The sequence below is a fragment of the Watersipora subatra genome, chromosome 7, assembly GCF_963576615.1.
Source record: "Watersipora subatra chromosome 7, tzWatSuba1.1, whole genome shotgun sequence".
NCBI classification, from domain to species: Eukaryota; Metazoa; Bryozoa; class Gymnolaemata; order Cheilostomatida; family Watersiporidae; genus Watersipora; species Watersipora subatra.
The window spans coordinates 35,487,315-35,510,246 of NC_088714.1; the positions used below are offsets into that span (position 1 = coordinate 35,487,315).

The window sequence follows — 22,932 nt, forward strand, 5'->3', positions numbered from 1 at the left end:
AAACTGTAAAGTAGCGAGCATCTATATTTGATACGGGTCTTCGGTAAAACCCGAAGTGTTTGTCATAAACTAGTGCTATGATAAGTTTAACATTAAGCTTTTTATTGGCATTTCAATTCATGTGAGAACATACGTGACAAGGCGATAACCAAACTGGAATGACTACGTCAGATAAATAAACAGATTCCAATCTACGGCGGCTTTTCGTTTTTGAGCTTTTAAGAGCTGGTATTCACATTTCCATGTATTTGACACCTACAACACAACAGAGTAAGACATGGTGAATCTTTTGATACCAAATAACTGTAATGTGAATTTTGTTGCAAGTCAACCTTTAACAAGATTAGATAAAATAGTAAACATTTCAAGGTCAAAAATGTTGGCTGTTGAAGTTTTACTTTAAAGCTGGTATGTAAACCATAAAACAGATGATTTGGTAATGATACAATTAATACAAACTGAGAAAATCAACTAAAAATGTCATTTCGTTGTAATCAGTACAGCAATTATCAAATTTTCATCTCGAGAAAAGTTTTTGTTGATATCACATGGCGGAAAAATAACTTCGCCCTAGTATGGCGAGGAGAAAAACGCATTGTTTTATAAAGTTGAGCGAAAAATATTTTATAACAGGGGTGTCGTAATCCGTAGGCGCAGTGTGTCATTTAATATGTCATTTACCGTGTGCAATCATGAAAAGAGTGTACAGTATTTAGTAAGAGGGATGAAATTGTAACAACCTTCATAGACTTGTGGCTAGACAATTGGTTCAGAAACATGCGGGCACAATCTTTGGGAGTTCAAATTCAGCGTGATGCGAGCTTTTCGTAAAAAGATTGTAGTAACTGTAGCTGGACACACTGAATTACAGAATCCCAGAAAACACACAAACTTTGAGATTTGTATATATACTAGATGAATGCCCAGCATTGCTCGTGTAATAAAAATCTTGGCACAGAAAACATATTTTTATTTAAAGGTTGACTTGCAACAAAATTCACTTTACAGTTATTTGGTATCAAAAGATTCACCATGTCTTACTCTGCTGTGTTGTAGGTGCAAAATATGCGGAATATCATTACAAGCTCTTAAAAGCTCAAAAACGAAAAGCCTCCGTAGATTGGAATCAGTTTGTTTCTCTGACCTCATTACATTTGGTTATTGTTTTGTCATGTGATGTTCTCACATAAATTGAAAGGCCAATAAAAGGCTCAATATAAAACTTCTCGTAGCACTAGTTTATGACAAACACTTTGGGTTTCACCGAAGATCCCGTATCATATATAGACGCTCGCTACTTAACAGTTTTGTTTCGACTTGGTCTAATCGTCTAGTCGTAATCTGATCATATGACCCATACTTCCTGCCAAACAGCGCGGATAATTTTCGCAGCATTTTTTTACTATTACAGGTAACCAACAGGCTCGTCATGTTGTTTATCAGAGAATGATATACACTCCTTCGAGCTAAGGTTAAAAAATTAAACGAATTTTTACGGTAAGTTATAATATATCAGTGCTGAAAGTGACAGCATTACAATGACGATAAAATAGACCCGTAAGAACAATAGAGATGGTTTTATTGAATGCGTGAAGTACATGTATATTTGTAAAAATATTTCGACGAATAATGTTGCGTGAAAGTGTAAACAAAATCCATCTTGTACAACTACGTCCCATTTGAGCCATTTTGGTAAGAGATTCTAATCTACGGCAGTTTCGTGATGGCGGCGATTAACTGTTTGTTTTTTAGCTTTTAAGAGCTTGTAATCACATTTCCACACATTTTGCACCTACAACACAGCAGAGTAAGACATGGTGAATCTTTTGATACCAAATAACTGTAATGTGAATTTTGTTGCAAGTCAACCTTTAACATATAACAATAGCTACCATTCTATCTTTCAAACTTCATATCATGAGAAAATATCATATCATGCTGGTTGAATAAATTAAAAGAAAAAGTAAAACGACTGTAAAGGTTTTTAAACTTCAACAAACAAACTCTGTAACTTTGTAACTCTCAAACTTCATATCATAAGGAAAATATTTCGTGCAGGTCAAATAAATAAAAAAAAATAAAACAACTATAAAAATGTTTAGATGTAAATGTGAAATAACTAGTAAGTAATCGCTAAATTAAGTCGGTTCTGCTACGATTACAATAAAAGATGATTTGATAATGATACAATTAATACGAACTGAGAAAACAAAATAAAAATCATGAATATGTTGAATTAATAATAACAATTCGTGTGTAGAAGTGTGAGTGTATAAAAAGGTTACTGTTCCAGCAGAAACGTTCAACACGACGATACTGGTACCTCTTGATACTGGTACAAATGTGGACTGTCTTTGTCTGACCAAATGAATAGAGAATGTAGAAGCTATTCTCGCTCAAGATAATACAATCATCCACGTGAAAAATATTAGCCTTGACCGCGGTTTAGCAATTGAACCTTACGAAAAATGGAAACAAAAGTTCACGAAAACACAAAAAAGCATCGTAGTTCATAGAGTTTCAATTAATGTCATTTAGCGTGTGAAATTGAGAAAGGGTAGTCACATATATATATTTGTCAAAGTTTGTCGTCGTTGTGTATGTCCAGCTATAGCTATTAAAATCTTGGAATAAAGAATCCGTATCGCTGAAAATTTGAACTCGGAGCCTCCCATTAGTCAGTCTAATGTCCTACCAATTTAGCCATACGAACTTGATAGATTTGCTAGGCGATATGTCGGTATATAAGAGCAATTACTCCACGCGTTCAGTAACGACGCAGTCATCGCGTAACGTCATGATATGCCGCAGCTCTTATTAGTAAGCTTACTCAAATTATTCATTGGCCAATGTGCCAGGCAGCACAGCTAATACAGTACATAGTGAGAGCAAAGCATTGTGGGAGCCTTCATAGACTTGCGGTTAGACAATTGGATTAGAAACCAGCGGTTACAATCTTCATGAGTTCAATTCCCGCTATCGCTATAGCTGGACACACCAAAGTACAGAATCACAGAAAACAGAATACTCACAACCTATGAGATTTATATCTATATATAGATAAACTATATTTTTTCATCGCAAGTGTTGTGTTCTCTTTCATTATTTGTTTGATAATTATTTTTCAAAGGTCAGTTTTCTATTAAAGCTTTAATAGTTTATATTATGTAGGATTTGTCAAAGCTTAAAGCTTCTAGGTCTGTTGTAGGAAGTTCATCAGACTAGTACATTTGCTAGTTAATATTCCAAACTGATGAAGCTAAATTATGTAATCAAGGCTTTTGGTTACTCCAAGGCTAGCTTTTTCAGTGTCTGCTGATTTTCATCATTGTCATTGACCAGTTAATGTTCAGGCAACAAATTCGTTACACTAAACTAACTACTTGGACATTTCCAATTTCTACAATTTAGTTACTATCAGGAAATCAAAGGCAATCACTCAACTCTATTGACCCGGTTGTCACGCAGTGTAACAAAAACATGTAAGTACATTCGCTGCTACATAGCAATATGTTGGGTCTCACAAAGAGTTATTCCAACTGGTTAATTTTAAACGTTTGTCTATGTCAGTAGTTTTATTAGTTGGTGATTACACTTCAGGATCTTTTCAGCTTTTTCAAGTTGTGTTTTGCCTAAAGACAAAATTCCATAATTGCCGTACTATAAACTCATATTTATAATTAAAGAACTATGATGTTCAATCCATTTTACGATTCGCTCATAGCATTTAATGGAATAATGATTACCTTAGCTTTTTGCATGTTAAAAGAAAGTTTCTGTTAGCTTTTGTCACTATAATGAGATAAAAGGTCTATTTCTCATGACCATCACAAAAACTCCTTGAACCAGCTCACATATTACCGCAGTGGAACCGCGGTTCTCGAACATAATCCATTCCAGAAGGTCGTTCGGAACCCGAGTTGTTTGAGATCTGAAACAATTTTCCCATTAAAATTAATGCACCTAAATTTTAATCCGTTCCTAGGCATGAAAACAACTTAGGCAAAGTTTTTAACATTTTATACCATAGATCTTACTGTATACTGCATACTATAAATTAAAACAGGTAAATATAGATCGTATGAAAATTTTAATAAAAGATGCTCTATTTATGATGATGAAGAAAGAAAACAAAAAGTAAACATTTCATATGTTTGGCTCTTAAAACATCAAAAAAATTAAAGGTTAAGATAAAATACCAAAATTGCAGAAATTGATGAAACAGCAGCGAATGCAACAGACGGTTACATCAAAAATCATGTGAAAAAGAAAGTATAAACAGCAGTGGCACGTTTACTTCACATCTTTGAAAGAGAATCCTCCTCCAAAACAATTTAGGGTAACTCGACTAGAGGAGTTGTCTCCCTAGTAAATCTCTTTGGTAGAGGAGTTGTCGTCCCAAATGGTTCCTTCCTTTTTGTAAAGAATTCATGAAGCTATCAATTCCTCTCTAAATTCAATATTTTTGCGAACAATTTTTCATTTCTCCTCAGCGTCTTTCTTTGCTTTTGGAGCCATAGTAACAAATGTTTCCATGCTGTTTCCGGAGCTGTTCCGAACATTTAATTCCAATGCATATGCTCCGGTTTGGTTGAGAACCGAACTTATGTTCGAGATCTGAAATGAACAAATCTCAAAATTTTTGGTCGAAAAGACGAAAACCGAGTTGGTCAAGAACCGAAGTGTTCGAAAACCGAGGTTCCACTGTACTTGTCAATATGTCTAAAAGCTCTAAACAGCACAAGTTAATGCAATAGAGCAAGGGTGAGTGTAGACTAAGTTCATTCAATAAATCATGAGTAAAAATAGCCTAAGCCCATTCGATGGAGTATTAGTAAACATAGCCTAAGAACAAGAGCCTTGAAAACAAGCTAATATCATAGCTTAGGAGCAAGAGTAAACATAGCTCAAGTCCATTCTATAGAGCAAGAGTAAACATAGGTCAAGTCCATTCCATAGAGCTAGAGTAAATATAGGTCAAGTCCATTCCATAGAGCTAGAGTAAACATAGGTCAAGTCCATTCCATAGAGCAAGAGTAAACATAGCTCAAGTCCATTCTATAGAGCAAGAGTAAACATAGGTCAAGTCCATTCCATAGAGCTAGAGTAAACATACATGTAGGTCAAGTCCATTCCATAGAGCTAGAGTAAACGTAGGTCTAGTCCATTCCATAGAGCTAGAGTAAACATAGCTCAAGTCCATTCCATAGAGCTAGAGTAAACATAGCTCAAGTCCATTCCATAGAGCAAGAGTAAAAAAACCTGTTGAGTTACTCTGGTTTCTCTTCTTCACTTTTTATTCCCTTTAATACAAAACATTCCTATCCAATCTTGTAGCATCAGAGAGCTCTATGTCAAGAAATTTGTTATTTGTTATTTCTGTTTGAGCTGAAGTGCCTCAACTCACAGTTAGCTAATTTCAGTGCTTACAACTCGTTATATTGAATTTTCCTAATTCCTCCGAATTACAATAACAATTATAATAGCGGATTTTAAGTTGTTTACACATAACCTTTATGAGGTTTTGTAGCAACACTATCTGAGCAATTTAATTTCGGATTGAGTCTATAGCACTTGTCTGTGAATGTCGATCAATTCACTTTTATTCTTCTGTAACCATCTTAAAAATGAATAGTTAGGATTGTGCATTCGTACTTTTTGCTCTATTGAATAAGGAATGGTGAACCTGTCCAAAAATAAACTGGCATGTTCTTTTTCGTATAAATATATGACATTGGGGCAATTAATGCTTTTTTGCTGTCACAGTTAAAAAAGTATAAGCTCCACTGTACTCCTTTTAAAAACACTGCTATAGTAAAACGAAGATAGCTACATTGATCAATTGTGAATTTAGCTGACAATAAAACATGTTATTTGCGTCAATTGTGCTCTAACTGTAGGCCCATTTGAGACTCTTCATATCAACTCTAAATAATAATTGAAGAGTTACATTGCCAATAATATTGAAGAGTTACTACAATATTTTCTTCTTGCAATCCTTATCGAGACCCAATTACCAGCTAAATTACATTTACTAATCACAATTATTGTACAGTAGCAAGAAATGAAATGTTGTTATTTTCTACAGTAGCAAGAACGAGGGAGAAGTTTAATATTGTATAAAGTGTGGTTTTTACATCCCGGTTGTACAATTTCAGCTCACTTGGCAATAAAAATCGCAACACTTTTTATAGTCTGATCGAGGCATCAGACTGCTGGCCAATAGGGTTACTGGCACCTGACTGCTGGCCAATGGAGCTACTGGTTCTTATTCTATGGCATTATGACAGCAGACGAGTTGTTTGCTAGCAGACGCATTGTGTGTTTGTGTGTGTACATGGCTGAAGGCTGTTAAATTTATGCGTTATTTATTTTCCTATGACCTTTTGTCTTAGAAAAACCGTTTGAAAGCTTGCCAGATATTAGTGTCTATTATCACACACTTACGCAGAGAACGTGATAGTAAAATTGTAGGACCGATTTATTACTAGCTGTTTTGTTTGCGTAGACACTACCAGCTGGTCTATTGAGAACATCTCTGTCTCTAGTTGTTGGCCCATGTTTGGATTGCCTGAGCTTTTGATGCTTGATGCTGCTAGTTCTACACCAGGTTTACATGCTTTGTAGATGCCTTCTGTAGGAATGAGGTATTCTTTTGAAAAAATAGTTGCAGACGTGTTTACCCAGTGAAACGATTGTGTGCAGCCCAATTTTTTAATTTTGTTTGATTGTCTTACTTAATCAAAGTAGGTTGGCAGTAGGGTGACAAACTCCTAGAGCATGTTTTATATGGTTACTAGCTGATTCAATTTTAGTGTCATTGACCCTTGAAGGTTATTCGTAACTAGTTCAATGGTAATCAGTGTATTTCATTACAATTTTATCCATTTCTTTGCCTTTATATCTACCATAATTCTGATCAGAAAATATTAACTTTTGCCTGAAAAATTGAAAAATATTTAAGCAGCTTCTAACAGATTCATGATTATTGTTAGGTATTTTCTGAAAAGTTCTTTAAATCCAAAAAAAACATTGTTGTGGCCCTTTTGATAAGTTTCTCCTTGCAGTAAAATATATTTTCAGTGTAACTGCTGGTATACATTTGACTTCAATGTGGATAATTTAGAGTTTTATTGAATTTATTAACTTATTAGAATGCCGCAACATAGATTTTAAGCAGCCTCATGGATTAATTTCTTTGCTATATGCTTTTACAACACAAGCTTCCTTACGCTGTAAGCAATGAAATTCTAGTTGCAGTGTATTATGCAACAGGAAGATGGTTAACAGTTAAGATGATATGTCTGCAATCAATATATAGAGATCAATCAATAAATAGAGATCAATCAATAGATAGAGACTTGATAAATGCAAAGCCTGTCTCAAGAGAAAGAACAGACAACTTTATTAACTGACCAAAATTATTAAGCTTTGTTTTAAAATATAGTAATAACATATTTTAATAAAACTAAATCTATTACCTGTCAATTCAACATTAAGCAATAAAACTGTAGACAAAGCTGTAAATATTTCCTATTCATCGCGATTTTGTTCTTTACGACGTCATGTTCATGTGGCTGAGTACAAATGCGATTATTAACACTTTACTCCAAGTTGACATTAACGCAATTTCACTTGCACTCGTTAGTGTTAATTGGAGGCTTTCTTGTGCAGGCTATCATTTATTTTAGTTAACAAGGATTTATAGTTGTCAGTACGGAAAGTGATAGCTATATTCTACACTTTGGCCAGTTTGTTTTTATGTGAAATACTTTTTCATTATTTACCTCTTTTTCATTATTTAGGCTCGGCTCAGTCAATATATACTTGCTATTGCATATGCGAACCCAGAACCTTACACCGCTTGTATTTTGTGCATTAATAAATAATTGTTGCTGCATAACCAAGCACCGTAGCTCATCGTATAACTTACTTTGATACCTTTTGCAAAGATTCACTAAAGTTTATGTTAATTTCGTAGCTTGTCTCAACCCATTCGCTACCAAGCGTATATGACTTTGAAGTGACCAGATTACGAGCCGGTTAGTAGAGCAGTCTTGAAATCGGACATGGCTGCATGAAAGCTGCCATAACTTAACGGCAGATTCTACTAGATCCCTAAATAAATAGTCATTAGAAGGCTGGGAACTTTCTCTACAAGTTGATATTCTTTGCTTACAGTTAACATATGAAGAGCTTATAGCCTGTGCTGCAATTTGTTGAAACTCAATTTTTTCAATGTTGTAAATTTGAATGCATATTTTGATTTTATAAATACATTTAAATGTGTACTATAAAGTCCCATTGCACTGAGTGATATGTTTGCTACAGCCCGCAGGAAAGACTGGCTTTTTATACATTATAGGAGATGAGTCATAATCCTCGATACATCGAAGTACAGTTTAGATAACGGCCATGGCGCTATAAAATGTTATGCTACAAATCTGCACGATTTATAAGTTATATAATAATAATCTATCAAATGCTACAAATATCTACAGTCATACCTAGACATTTGAGCTTATTGCATTATAAGGCTGAGCTCGTATATCAATGTTTTCGCATCTCAGTGCAATATTTTCTATATGAAATAACTAAAGACGATTATTAATCCATTCCCATATTATGAAAAACTACCTAAAACAGGATATTTGGATGGAAAAACTGGTTTTGAATTGTTGTAATTCAGTACCTACATTCACAAAGTAATAAATACCTATTTAGTGGTTATGCTCTGCATCAACATGTAACATTACTACATACAGTACTGTATGTAGTTCTTACCTTCAAAACGAGTGTTGTGGCTAACGCTGGTGGGTGTGAGAGAGACTTGACAGCAACGCGTTCGGTAGACTAAACTTTTGTGATGCTACATAACATAACATGAACTTTAAATTTAACTTAAATGAATTTAGCTTACTAAGTACAGACTTCAAAATTTAGCTTACTAAACATACACTTGAAGCTAAGTTTTAATCTTTTACAAAACTTCACTTTAATTTTCTATTCGTTTTAGACTTTTATTATTTGTTTCCCGTGCTTTCGCTATAACTTTTAGTCGACCTTTTCTAAGACCTTTTTTAAATTGATTCAACAAAAAAGACAGAGCGATGCTGTTATCAAAAACGGTCTCTCGCATACTTTGCCATTTAGTGGTCATCGAGAGCCGGGTCGTATGCTCGCATCTCAAAGCATCTTTGTCATATCTCGTATTTTGCTCGAATTTTTGCTCGTATCTCGATTTTCTCGTTTGTTGGGGTTACTCTATGGTGAGCTATGACTGTATTAAAAAATAAGTAATTGTATGTTAACATTGTATGTTTGTATTGTATGATTGTTTGTATGATTGTATGTTCACAATGTAAACACTGTATGTTTATAGTGCATGCACTATAAACATTGTATATTTATAGTGCATGCACTATAAACATTGTGTTTATAGTGCATGCGGAAACTAAAATAAAAAATTAAAAAAAAATTTTTTTGCATTGTTTGCTAGGCCTCTGTTTCCAGTTGCAATCTGATTGTTGCTTTCATGTTTACTTATTCCAGCTTCCACAGTATCTTCTGGTTGCTCAACATCTTCCACAGTATCTTCTGGTTGCTCAACATCTTCCACAGTATCTTCTGGTTGCTCAATATCTTCCACAGTATCTTCTGGTTGCTCAACATCTTCCACAGTATCTTCTGGTTGCTCAATATCTTCCACAATATCTTCTGGTTGCTCAATATTTTCCAGTATTTTCTGGTTGCTCAACATCTTCCACAGTATCTTCTGGTTGCTCAATATTTTCCACAGTATCTTCTGGTTGCTCAATATCTTCCACAGTATTTTCTGACCTCAAATTTTCTGGACTTCTGAGCTAGTCAATTTTATCGTCCAAACAGTTTTTAGCGGAGCAAAACTTTTATGCGTATACATTTTGAATATATACTTTTTCCATAAAGAAAAACTTTTAGCGTCGTGTACAGCTTAGCTTGCACGTACATGCTACACGCATAAGTTAATCGTGTTGATATACTGTTCATAAATATCTTAGGGTGCTACAACATGAGTCTAAAGGCTTTCAAGTAGCAATATCATGTGTGATGTTCTTTTTGAAAATGCATCAGTTTTTTCTTTAAACAACTTCATTGATCTGAGGATTTCAGCGTTCAGTAGCTTAAAATGCATTCTGGGATAAAAGATACTTAAGGGGAACTAGAGGTTAAGAGGTTGCGCTACAAAAATGTCCAATGTTTAGAAGGTTTGCTAGGTTTTTTTTCAAATTAGGAACCAAAAGCTGCAAATTTCATTTAAATTTTATTATAAATCAACAAACAAGTGTTAGTTCTCGAAACACAAGCCAATCCCAAAATATTTTGTTTTGCTAGCAGGTTAAACATCCTTCACCGTGCAATCAGCTGGTGCGGTCATTACGCTTCCAGCAAGGCGACACCGAGGGCCGAATAGATGGGTACCTGGGAAATTTATGAGATTATCTATATTACCTTTATGCAAATTTATGGCAAGATAAAAAGAAATATTGGGTGTAGTGACAATTAAGTTTACTGGGAACTAACTATACCTTACCCTGTAAACAGATAATCTCTGTACTCATTAGTATAAAATTTATTATCTATTATCTTGAAAAATAGTTAATAATTATCTTTGTTTCTTACCAGTTATGGCAGCGTCTCTATTATTGGACAAACCAATCTGACTGTAATTGTTCTATGTTGAAAGATTGTTAGTGCAAAGCTGACCAACCACTGTACAGTACGCTTGCACGACTGGCCAATCACGCTTAGCATCTGCAAAACCCAGTTGGTGTGTTTATGCTTTGCTACGGTTGATGAAAACCAGCACATGTGATTGATGCACTTGTTTTGATGTGTTCAGGGGATCATCTGTCAGTAAGCGATGACACATCTACCCTTGTGACTGTTAACACCTATGAGAGCAACCCAAATGCATCCAATCCAAGTCTTAGCAACTCGAAAAAAGGTGTGGCTGGCAGCATGGTCAGCAATACAGCCACAAGTATGGATGGTATGTTTTCTGTCATGGATATTGTGTATTAGAATGCTGTTAATCCCTAGATTAGGCTGACTCACAGGCTTGATCCATTATATATATGTACATATGATGGACAAGCTGGGTCTGATTTTAGGTGAATAGTTTCAATTGGCTCATTATCAAATCAACCTGCTAAAACAGTTGTACACTGAGAGGAGTCAGCTTTAAAGGTTGACTTGCAACAAAATTTACATTACAGTTATTTGGTATCAAAAGATTCACCATGTTTTACTCTGTTGTGTTGTAGGTTCAAAATATGTGGAAATGTGATTACAAGCTCTTAAAAGTTAAAAAACGAACAGTTAATCGCAGGCATCACGAAAACGCCATAGATTGGAATCTCTTTATTTCAATGACGTATGATGATGTTATCACGTGAAATAAAAGGCTCGATAGAAAAAACGTTTCTTAGCCTTAGTTTATGACAAACACTTTGGGTTTTACCGTAAAGCCCTATCAAATGTAGATGCTCACTACTTTACAGTTTCGCTTCAATTTGGTCTAATCATCTACCCTACAGGATGAATTTATTCGCGGAGTTATATTTCGCGAAAATTGCCATTTCATGCTTATTCGCGGATTAATTTATTCGTGGCTGAAACCTGCTACTCTCTATGAAGAGTTAACTCTGTTACGTCTACCAATAGAGTTAACCCTACGCATGCGCGCATTGCGTGTTTCGTTTTCTAGTTAGCTTACAACTACGGGTGAATCCGTGCTAAGGCGGGACAGCTAAGCTATAAATATTTTGCTGCGTTCAGAGGTTTTATGAATATTCATAGATTTGGAGGCCTTTGATGAACCAACAATTTGTGGTAAGTAATGAATTTTTTCAAAACCATTTACTAAATTAGTTGAATTTTACTTTGGTTCTTCGGTAAAACGCAATATTTATTTTTTCCATCCCTACCGCTTCATTATTTGTTTTAGTGTGAGAAAGAGATTTTTCATCATACACGCACGCACAATACTGCAAGGGTGGTATATGTCATTCTTAGAAGATCACGAATCATTCAGGGAAGTCTGGAAATTGAGGTAGAAGTGACCGCAGCTACTTACGAGGAGAATATATCTGTTTTGAAAAAAGGAACAAAAATGCCTTTACGAGCACAAATCTTTGGCCAACCGGCAGAACTTTGCAATAGTAAGCCACGAGGAGAGTTCTGATGATAACTTCCTTACCAGCCATGTAGTAGTGAGAGAATCGCCTTTAACGTCTACCCAAGACAGTGACAGCGATATAGAGCTGCTATTACCAAAATAACTAGTCAAAGAGCACTATTACACGCTAGTATTCACTTATCAAGAGTATCAGTTTAATTTTATTGCTCTAGACAACCGCCATATAGACTAAACTGTTTATATTTACTCCATTCATCGTTTGTAAAATTTTATTTGTATATGAAAATTTTATTTGTACACTCAAGTTTGTAATAAATTATAATATATCTATACATGAAATAAAATATATAGTTTAATCATGTTTGCTGCAGCGATATCAAGGAGTTGTTGTCGATGAAGGGGCCTAGGTTGACTGGTTGCTTCTCTGCCAATATTCCTGCCTTGATGAATATTACTGCTTGTTTCTAGTTTTCGTAATCGGAGTAGGTTGTTTCATTCTCAATCTGCAGTAAACACAAAAAAGAAAAAATATTAATAATTGTTAAGGAAGTACAAAAACAATAGCTGAAGTATTTAATGAAAGCGATCAGTTTTTAAACAAAAGAATTAACTAATGCAGTTAATTATGGAAAAACGTATCTGCACTGCAAATCAAATACATACCATAATGTCCAGATCAGAATCATGATTGTCCTCAACTTCGGTATTAAAGATTGATGGGGTTGATTTCAATGTAAAAAGACTAGGAGAGATTTTTTGCGATGACGAAGCCATGGCGAATAACTTGTGAAAACCTTGAATAATTTTGTAAAGAAGTTCGATGCAATGGCAATAAAACTCGAAGCCCGGCGATGATTGTAAAGAAGTTTCGGAACTCGGCTACGTTTAGTACATCTGCCTAGCGGCTATTTTTGCGATGACGCCATTCTGCATATCGTGTGACAACCTTGAATAATTTTGTAAAGAAATGTGATGCATTGGCAATGGTGTTAGCTCAAAGCTCAGGCAATGATTTTAAAAATGTTTTGGAACTCAACTATGTTTAGTATTTATATTAAAAACTAGCCTAGCAGCTAGTTTTTAATTTGATGCTGTAGTTATTCTCCCCTGTGATTAAAAATAGAACTAATTATTCACGGAATTTAATAATTCACGGAATTGACTGTTCGCGAAATCGCGAATTTTTATAACCAACGAATATTTTCATCCTGTAGGGTAGTTGTAATCTGATCATGTGCTCCATACTTCCTGCCAAATAGCGCAAACATTTTCTGCAGCATTTTTCGACTAGCACAGGTGACTAACGGGCCCGTCATTTTTATCAGAGGATGATATGCACTCATTCGAGCTAAAGCTAAAAATTTAGACGAGTTTTTACGGTAGGTTTTGAGATATCAGTGTTCAAAGTGACAGCATTACAATGATGATGAAATAAATCCGTAAGGACAATAGACATGGTTTTATTGAATGCGTGAAGCATATTTGTGAAAATATTTCGACGAATGAGGCTGCATGAAGGTGTAAACAGAAACTATCGTGTTCAACTACGTCCTATTTGAGCCTTTTTAAAAAGGAATTCCAATCTTCGGAGTGTTAATCTCTGCGATTAACTGTTCGTTTTTTAGTTTTTAAGAGCTTGTAATCACATTTCCACATATTTTGCACCTACAACGCAGCAGAGTGAGACATGGTGAATCTCTTGATACCAAATAACTGTAATGTGAATTTTATTGCAAGTCAACCTTTGAAGATGAGCCTACTCTAAATTCTAGTAGATGTTTTCAGAAAGTATCAGTGTTTTTCTATCATTTGTGGTTGTTTTTTATGTTTGAGGTGATTTGACTGCCAGGATGTTTCAAGATTAAAATTGACAAAACTTGATCGCTTTTAAAACGCTCAGACCAAACGAAAGTGAGATTATGACGTCTGGAAGTTGCAAAGAGACCGACAGAATAGAGACGTGTAACACTGCATTTTGAATGCAATATCGGAGATCAATTATAGCAACGATAGCAACTAGTGACATTATTCTGCACGTACTTTTCTTCTGAAAGTCTTAACTGCGATCAAGTTTTGTTGATTATAATCTTGAAACATTCTAGCAGTAGGATCACCTCAAGCATCCAAAACAGTTGGAAATGATAAAAAATACGGACACTTTCATATAAAATCTACTAAGTATTTTAATACGGTGGGGTCATCTTGTTAGGATGACCCCAGAGGTCCTTTGGTACTTTTAGGGTCATCCTAACGAGACAACTGCTGGTATAAACAAGGTTTAATAAATACTATACCGATATTCGATAATATTGCTGGGTCGTGCCTCAACAGTTGGCAGCAGTCACTGTATTTACGCTCAGTGTTTAAACATTGTCAAGTCTCTTATCTCGTTCAGCAGGCAGGTAAATAAGTCTTAGGTTTATTGTAGGGAGTTCACATGAAGAGTGTATATTGATGTTGATCAATAGTCTGCGTGGTTTCCTTGCCACCTGTGATAGATTTATGTCAATCATTGGTGATGTATGGGGTTTTTCCTCTTTATTTATATATTTATCATCGTGTATTGATTATAATACATGGTGATAATACGATCCGTCTGATATAGCTATTTATCTCTATCATCTATAAGTAGAGTTATAGCTCTACTTCCGCTTCTCCTCATCCCTCAAAGCTATCAAAGGGCTTACTCATAAATTGTAGAAAATGTATACATGTAATTCAATTTGACTTTTCATCCACTACTTTCATTATCTGTTCACATAATCTTATCAGGACCTATTGCCGCTTTGAACAAAATAGGACTGAAGGAGACAAGCATGCTCAATACTGGATACCCATTTACTGATACTCTATCAGCGGATTATCCAGAAATGTATTGATCATACTTGTCATTTTAGGCACACTTAAATATGTGCTTAGAGTTAGGCACGCTCACATATGTGCTCACAATTAGGCACACTTACATATGTGCTCGCAATTAGGCACATTTACATATGTGGTCACAATTAGGCACACTCACATATGTGCTCACAATTAGGCACACTTACATATGTGCTCACAATTAGGCACGCTTACATATGTGGTCACAATTAGGCACATTTACATATGTGGTCACAATTAGGCACGTTTACATATGTACTCACAATTAGGCACACTTACATATGTGGTCACAATTAGGCACACTTACATATGTGGTCACAATTAGGCACACTTACATATGTGCTCTCAAAAATTGCGCTCTCAAAATTAAAGTTTGGCAGTCGGTATGCTGATTACGTCAAAATAATGAAAATGACGATACTCTATTTGGCGAAATTTTGTCTCACAATGCTTGAAAGAGATATGATGCGCACTCTGACTCAGCTCAGTGTTACTTGTTATAAATTATAGTGCAAATGAGACCAAAAACAAATATATGATAAAGTTTTAGCCGATAATAAAGTTGAAGTTTGGTAAAATACATGCCAAAACTTAGCTTCAAGTATGTGTTTATTAAACTAAATTCATTTTAAGTTAAATTCAATACTTATGTTATACGTCTGTGTCGAAGATAAGAACTCCCTACAGTACTTACTGCATGTAGTACATTGTAATGTTATATTTTATAGCAGATCATAACCACTAAATACATTAAAGTTATTGTAGGTAACTATAGTTACTAGAGCTGCACAACGATTATAAAAATTAATCACGATTAATAACTGGTCGGAACCAGTTAATCTTCGATTAATCTTAGAATTAATCTAGCAAAAACCTGTCTATTCGAAAAAAATAATACAGCTTCATATAAATTAATTATATTTAACACAATTATTGTTAACAGGATTAAATGTTATGTAATCTAGCAAAATCTATACATGTAATTAATCTAGCAAAAACCTGCCTATTCGAAAACCAATAATACAGCTATATATAAATTAATTATATTTGAGACAATTATTGCTAACAGGATTACATGTTATGTATAATGTACCTAAGTTACAATGTAATAACTATTATGAGTATGAATATAGTCTATGAAACTCTATAATTAAGCCAGCCCAGAGTTGAGGCAGCACAATTTAGCCTATTCACATTATCCGAATGAAGAGATGCCCTCTTCGTACATACAGTAGTAGTTATTGTCTGCGACAGCTGGTGATGATTTCTGAGCAGTAGGATGAGAATTAGTTAAATGATATCTTAATGGTGATGTGCTGTGGTGGTAGGCAGATTCTTTCTGGCATATATTGCACGTCGCTTTCTTGTTATGCTTCCAACCACATATGAAAATGCGCTACCTAGTACGGAGGACATTTTTCTGCTTTCATGTTCCATTAAATTGTCAATCTTATATTACTATCATTCTCAAGCTGAAATATGAAATTGCGATTTTTTTAAAAATGAAAATACATGTATAATTCACCTTGAGAAGTTTTGAAATATAAACAAAAAAAAGGCTGTAAAATATTAAATGATACTGAAATCATTTTTGTTGCTATTACCTAGAAACACGTGCAAACAACTAACAGCATGGCCGCTTACGACAAGACCGACATGGCACTCGCGTTTTTGTATTGTATAAACAAGTTTTTGTTAGTGACTCACTTCATGTTTTCATAGTTGATTACAAAATTATTGTGGTTGTCTCTAATTGGTAAAAAAGTGTTGCTTGTCATAGTATTTATTTGTTAGTAAATTCAATGGTAGTAACCTGCTATGTTAATGTTATACCGTATTGTGGCAGACGCCAGGCCACAAATTTATTTCTTATATTTTATATACTCGCATATAATTACTTTTATATATTGCATGTTGTGTCTGTTTTTATTATGTGTTTTACTTGCATATAATTACTCTTATATATATTTTGCATATTGTGGTTGTCTTTATTATGTGTCTTATCGCTAATACTTTGTTAGTTTGGCCGTAATTAAGCCAAGGTGTTAGCGAGTCTATTAATCATCTATACTTTTACGGTTTCTTACCTGGTTCCATTAGACAGCTCGGGGAAAATATATGTATATAGAGAGATTGCTCTCGCACAGAGCAGAGTAGTCGCAGCTCCACAACTAATTGCTTCGGAATAAAACGAACGGAAAACCATACTCACTTCTTTTACAATTTATGCATTATTATTGCAATCTAGATCGTGCCTTAGTAAAGTCTGGCAAATTCCTTTGCAATATATTAAGCAATACAAAGGAATCACATCATGATCATCACCTCAGTTACAATTTATTTGAAGAATAATTGACCCAACTCAGTTAATCGTGTATTTGTATTGATCGCGTTAATCGTTTAATTAACACGATCATTGTGCAGCTCTAATAGTTACTAAGGTTAACACATTATTTTGTTACTAATATTTAATATCGGCTGTACGTATATAAAATTGTGATGATTTTTACCAGGGGTGTTTGCAGTAGATAATTGCTAAGAGTTTCTATACCCCTCTATACGACATTTCTGCCTTATGATGCTAACACTGGAACGATTTAAAATCGTATGGCAAGAATCGATTGTACTTGTTAGGCCAGTTTTCATTCAATATCCGCTTCCTGTAAACTTTAATCTAATAGTGTGCAATAAGTTTTCCTGTTTTGTGTTATCATTATGGAATTGATAACCTTTTTAATATTTAATACATACCTTTCATGAACAATGGCCGAATGTACGCTGGCCTTGGCTGGTAGAAACGGCATTAAACAATGCCAGGGCAAGCACGCACTTTGAAACATATTTGAGAGCTTACCAGTGCATCATTTTCTGGTCAGATGGCATTTACTTGTTTCCATACTTCTGCATTCCATAAGTATGCATTGACCTCTTGGTTACAAGTTTGCTCTTGATGCAAGCTTGACAAGAAGTTTACCAACTTGATACAGTAATAGTCTGTGCTCATTCTAGTTCATGTCAACAACAAGTTTAGATTTGTCTCCCTTTCCTGCTCAAATTCTGCCAACCATGCATTTTTACTGCTGTGGGAGCATTTCTTCATTTAAACAAAAGTATACACGTTGAGAAACTTAGTAAAAATTGGATGTTTCGATATTTCTAGTGCATGCTTTGTTTTATAATATTCAAACAAATGTGGTTAACACAAGACCAATATTCTATAATACGCAAACCTTCTTGACTTGCAAAAATGCAAAACAATCTAATATTGATTGGATTGATATGCAGTGCCACGGAATAGTATTCAATTCCTTACCCATGCGTACCCAAAAATTAGGTGTGATCACTATTATTCACCCATAATTAATTACATTTGTAGCAAGTTTGTCTTTGATGGGAGTGTTCAGCTATCCTAAAGGGAGCACTATGACTACCTTGGACAAAAATGCAATTATCCATAGCATAAGTTTTTCAATTAATAGAGTAAGCAGTCATGTACATGAATATACGTACTGACAATAATTCCTACTGTACATTACCTCATGCTAATGCTCATGCGCAAACATGCAGATAGAATACAAGTTCTTTTCATGAGGAAATGAGACCTGATTAAAATGAGAGTAAAGTTTTTTGGGATGATTGTTGTAAAATCTATATATTTCACTCGCTATAATTGTATGTCACACCTGCCTTAATCAGTGCGAATAATATTTTGGGATCAATTGGAACTTTTCCATATAATATTTTGTCTTATGGTTAACAAAAAAAACCTGTAATTGCCAACTCATGGCACTGCTAAGCTCCACGAGTCTGCCACATCCTGGGTTCTGATATTCTCTTGTGTGAATAATTTTGTCTGATAGCTGGATATTTGTCTGATAGCGTATGGAACAATATTCCTTGTACTCTGGTTAGTTTACATCCTTAGTTCGATTATGGTACTAGTTATAGTTACTAGTATATAGTTATACTAGTAGTTATACTAGTAGTTATACTAATAGTTATACTAATAGTTATACTAATAGTTATACTAATAGTTATACTAATAGTTATACTAGTAGTTATACTAGTAGTTATCCTAGTAGCTATACTAGTAGTTGCGCTGATCAATCTGAAGCAATAACAAATTGGACCAGTATAATTCCCTTTATAATAAATTTTACCAAGCCATTTTATGTAAGCCCAGAAAACAGTGTTATCATTTTCCTGGCTTTGTAAAACATCATTTGTTAATATTGATAGTCACGAGACCCCTATGTATGTACTCTATAGTTTCTCTGAGGTGGTCTGTTCAAGCGACATTCTTAAAAATATTTTATCAAGTTAAAGCTACATGACTGTTTCCCATAGTAATTTCATCATACAGTCAACCCTCAACTTCTACGCCCAATTTTTTTATGTAGAATGTAAAATTTTAGCACATACACATATGTGTCGATGTATGAAGCAATTTCTGGCATGTAATGCCTAAAATCTCTTGAAATATTAGATTCGTCTGTAAACTATATCTACATGCATGTAATATAAATTACGCTACATATTTCTGTCACTCATTCCCCGATCAAATCTTTGCATTACTGATACTACATTTGCTTTATATCTCTCTCTATCTAAGTTAAAGTAAAATAAAAACTTCTTATTAAGTAATATTTTGTTAATTTAATTGTACGTTTGATTTAGATTGTGTAGTTTTACATAGTGTAGTTTTATGTTATAGTTAATTAGTTCGAGTTTTTATCATTTTTAAGGCCCTGGAACAAGTTAAACAAATTATGTTGTATTCTTATAAGAACATTTTCTCCAACATATGATAGTTTTGGCATATGAAACAAATATTGGAATGTGAGAGCTTTGTATGTTGAGGTTTAACAGATATACATAGTTTGCTGTAATTTGGAGATGTGAGACCTTTGTATGTTGAGGTTTAACAGATATAGTTTGTATGTTGAGGTTTAACAGATATAGTTTGTATGTTGAGGTTTAACAGATATAGTTTCCTGTAATTTGGAGAAATTCATGCTTTCCTTTAAACGGCTAGAGAACTTCAGATACATACAAAAATTATTTGTTTGCCAATATTTGATGAATACAAAAAAATCAACATTCACAAATAATGTTCAGCCGGTTTTGGGATTAATTATTTTCAGAGAGGTTAAAAACAGTTCAAATCCTGTATCTTTGTATCAAGTGAATCACAGCATATCTTGTTGGGCTGATTCGCTAGCATCCTTAACAACTTATTGCTACTTATCAACTTATTGTAAACCAAATCCTTTTAGCGCTGCGTTGTCTAATTGTGTATCAGCTGGCTTTTAGGGCCCACACTCTCATCCTTTGACCTAAAAATTAGTATACTGTAGGGTTGCAAGGAACTCGTAAATACCAAATTTACTCATTTCACTTGATAGTAGATTTTGATATTTGCTGCACAGGCAGTACTAAACGATTGTGTAATGTTTTTATTACACCAGCTAGTTTACTTGTGTATAATATTAGTTTTGTGTGAAACGATAAACAGTTTTCATCTTTTTCGTAGTTGACTTTGTGAATTATTAGTGGATTGGTTCTGTGTGTTACACGGTACTGTCATGACTCACTTCTGTGGGAATGCTTCGGTACCACACACGGTTATAAATAGCTTAGATAGGCAAAAGTGTAGGGGGTGGTGGTGGGTGAAGTTTCCAAGTTCTCTTTTCGTGTCATATTTTTCCTATTTTAATCCCTTTGCTCATTTTTAACATTTGTTCTAAAAATCATTTGGATTTTTATTTTCTTTGTTGTTACTTGTGTTTCGTGTTGCAATAAGACAAGCTAGCTAGCTCTACATAATTTGTATGCATGCGTGATGCCGATACAAGCGTGTGCTAAATTTCTCTCTTCCAAGCAGATGGTTCATTCATATATGTATAGCTTGTAGATACTGAGAGCTATCATTGTCTTTTCTTAAACATTTAATAAAACTTATTTGGTACATCGCGAGTAGATTATTTGTGTTTTGGTATCTTCTCAATACCCAAACACACCTGCTGTCTGTCTGTCTGTCTGTGCACTAATTAGCATTTCCTCTATCTTACGCTCAAGTTTTGTTCTTGTTTCAGATGCACCTCTAATAGTCAGGCGGGCTGAAGTGGATTCTGATCCCGATGATCTTTGTTCTGGCAACAATATGGAATGATGTTGAACGATGACACATCTCCATTATCTATATTATCTTCATTATCTGTACTATCTTTATTATCTAGCGCGCTCTGCTCCAACTCATAGGTTTATAGAGGTATTTTGTATTAGCAGCTTTGACAATTATGCATTTGTATATATCTGTAAGTTTTTACTGGTTAAAGTTCATATCTTACTGTGGTTTGATGAAACAACTGGCTTCGTCGCGCTTGAAAAAATAAAGTTGAAACTTGAGAGTTATTGCGATGAAACACTTTTATACCAGCCATCACTAAATTCCTCTACTTTTATTGTTACATGTATGCACGAGCTTACAAATCTCACTTGTCAGCACTTGTCACCACCTTATTAATATCATTATATGTTCAGCTTTATATTTAGTCCAACATTAACCCTTGCTTCATTTATACATATGGCTTTCCATTTCGCTAGAATGCGTTGTACACGTGGGGAGGCTAGTATTGTTAATAGCCTAGGGCCACGTACCTAAAGCTACAAGCGGTTGAACATTTGATAATCTTCCATATATACATATACATTTCATACGAATGCTTTCAGCTCTTTTACTTGGCAATATATTTCCTCATTTTTGATTAAACCTCATGTTGATGGATGAAATGGTGTTATATTAAGGTGACACGTATAAAGGTTATATTAAGGTGACACGTATAAAGGTTATATTAAGGTGACACGTATAAAAGTTATATTAAGGTGACATGTATAAAGGTTATATTAAGGTGACACGCATAAAGGTTATATTAAGGTGACACGTATAAAGGTTATATTAAGGTGACACGCATAAAGATTATATTAAGGTGACACGTATAAAGGTTATATTAAGGTGACACGTATAAAGGTTATATTAAGGTGACACGTATAAAGGTTATATTAAGGTGACACGTATAAAGGTTATATTAAGGTGACACGCATAAAGGTTATATTAAGGTGACACGCATAAAGATTATATTAAGGTGACACATATAAAGGTTATATTAAGGTGACACGTATAAAGGTTATATTAAGGTGACACGTATAAAGGTTATATTAAGGTGACACGCATAAAGGTTATATTAAGGTGACACGTATAAAGGTTATATTAAGGTGACACGTATAAAGGTTATATTAAGGTGACACGTATAAAGGTTATATTAAGGTGACACGTATAAAGGTTATATTAAGGTGACACGTATAGAGGTTATATTAAGGTGACACGTATAAAGGTTATATTAAGGTGACACGTATAAAGGTTATATTAAGGTGACACGTATAAAGGTTATATTAAGGTGACACGCATAAAGGTTATATTAAGGTGACCCGTATAAAGGTTATTCCAAGATTATTCCAATTCATAGCTTTAATCAGTTGTGTTTATACATTACTAATTTATCTATGCTGTTAGTTTGTGTTCAGAGTTGGTGCTCTTTAGCTACCGGGTAGATGGAGAAACATTCAAATACAGCTGGCATTCCACTCTGCCACTCTTCTACTCTGGCAATAAACTCTTGTTTGTTATGTTGTTAATATTCTCTAGTCTGCTGCTGCTTAGGAACGCTAGAAGGTTGTTTGAAATTGATGGCACTTTTTCCGATTTTCCTTTTTTTTCTGGCGCTGAGTTATTGATCCTTCAACAGTTTTAATTTATACTCACAAGGAGTTTATTACAGTTAGTAAAATGTAGTGCGCCGACTAGCGTATCA

General features: G+C 34.4%; 1 protein-coding gene across 1 annotated transcript in view; it reads left to right on the plus strand.

Moving 5' to 3' along the window:
- LOC137400031 (uncharacterized) overlaps positions 1-21,833 on the plus strand; it is a 68,913-nt gene extending 47,080 nt beyond the window's left edge. The window contains exons 10-11 of the mRNA XM_068086338.1: positions 10,883-11,032; positions 21,157-21,833. Coding sequence (XP_067942439.1) covers positions 10,883-11,032; positions 21,157-21,233 — 227 coding nt within the window. The 3' untranslated portion in view covers positions 21,234-21,833. The remainder of the gene's footprint in view (positions 1-10,882; positions 11,033-21,156) is intronic.
- Positions 21,834-22,932: the final 1,099 nt, after the last annotated feature.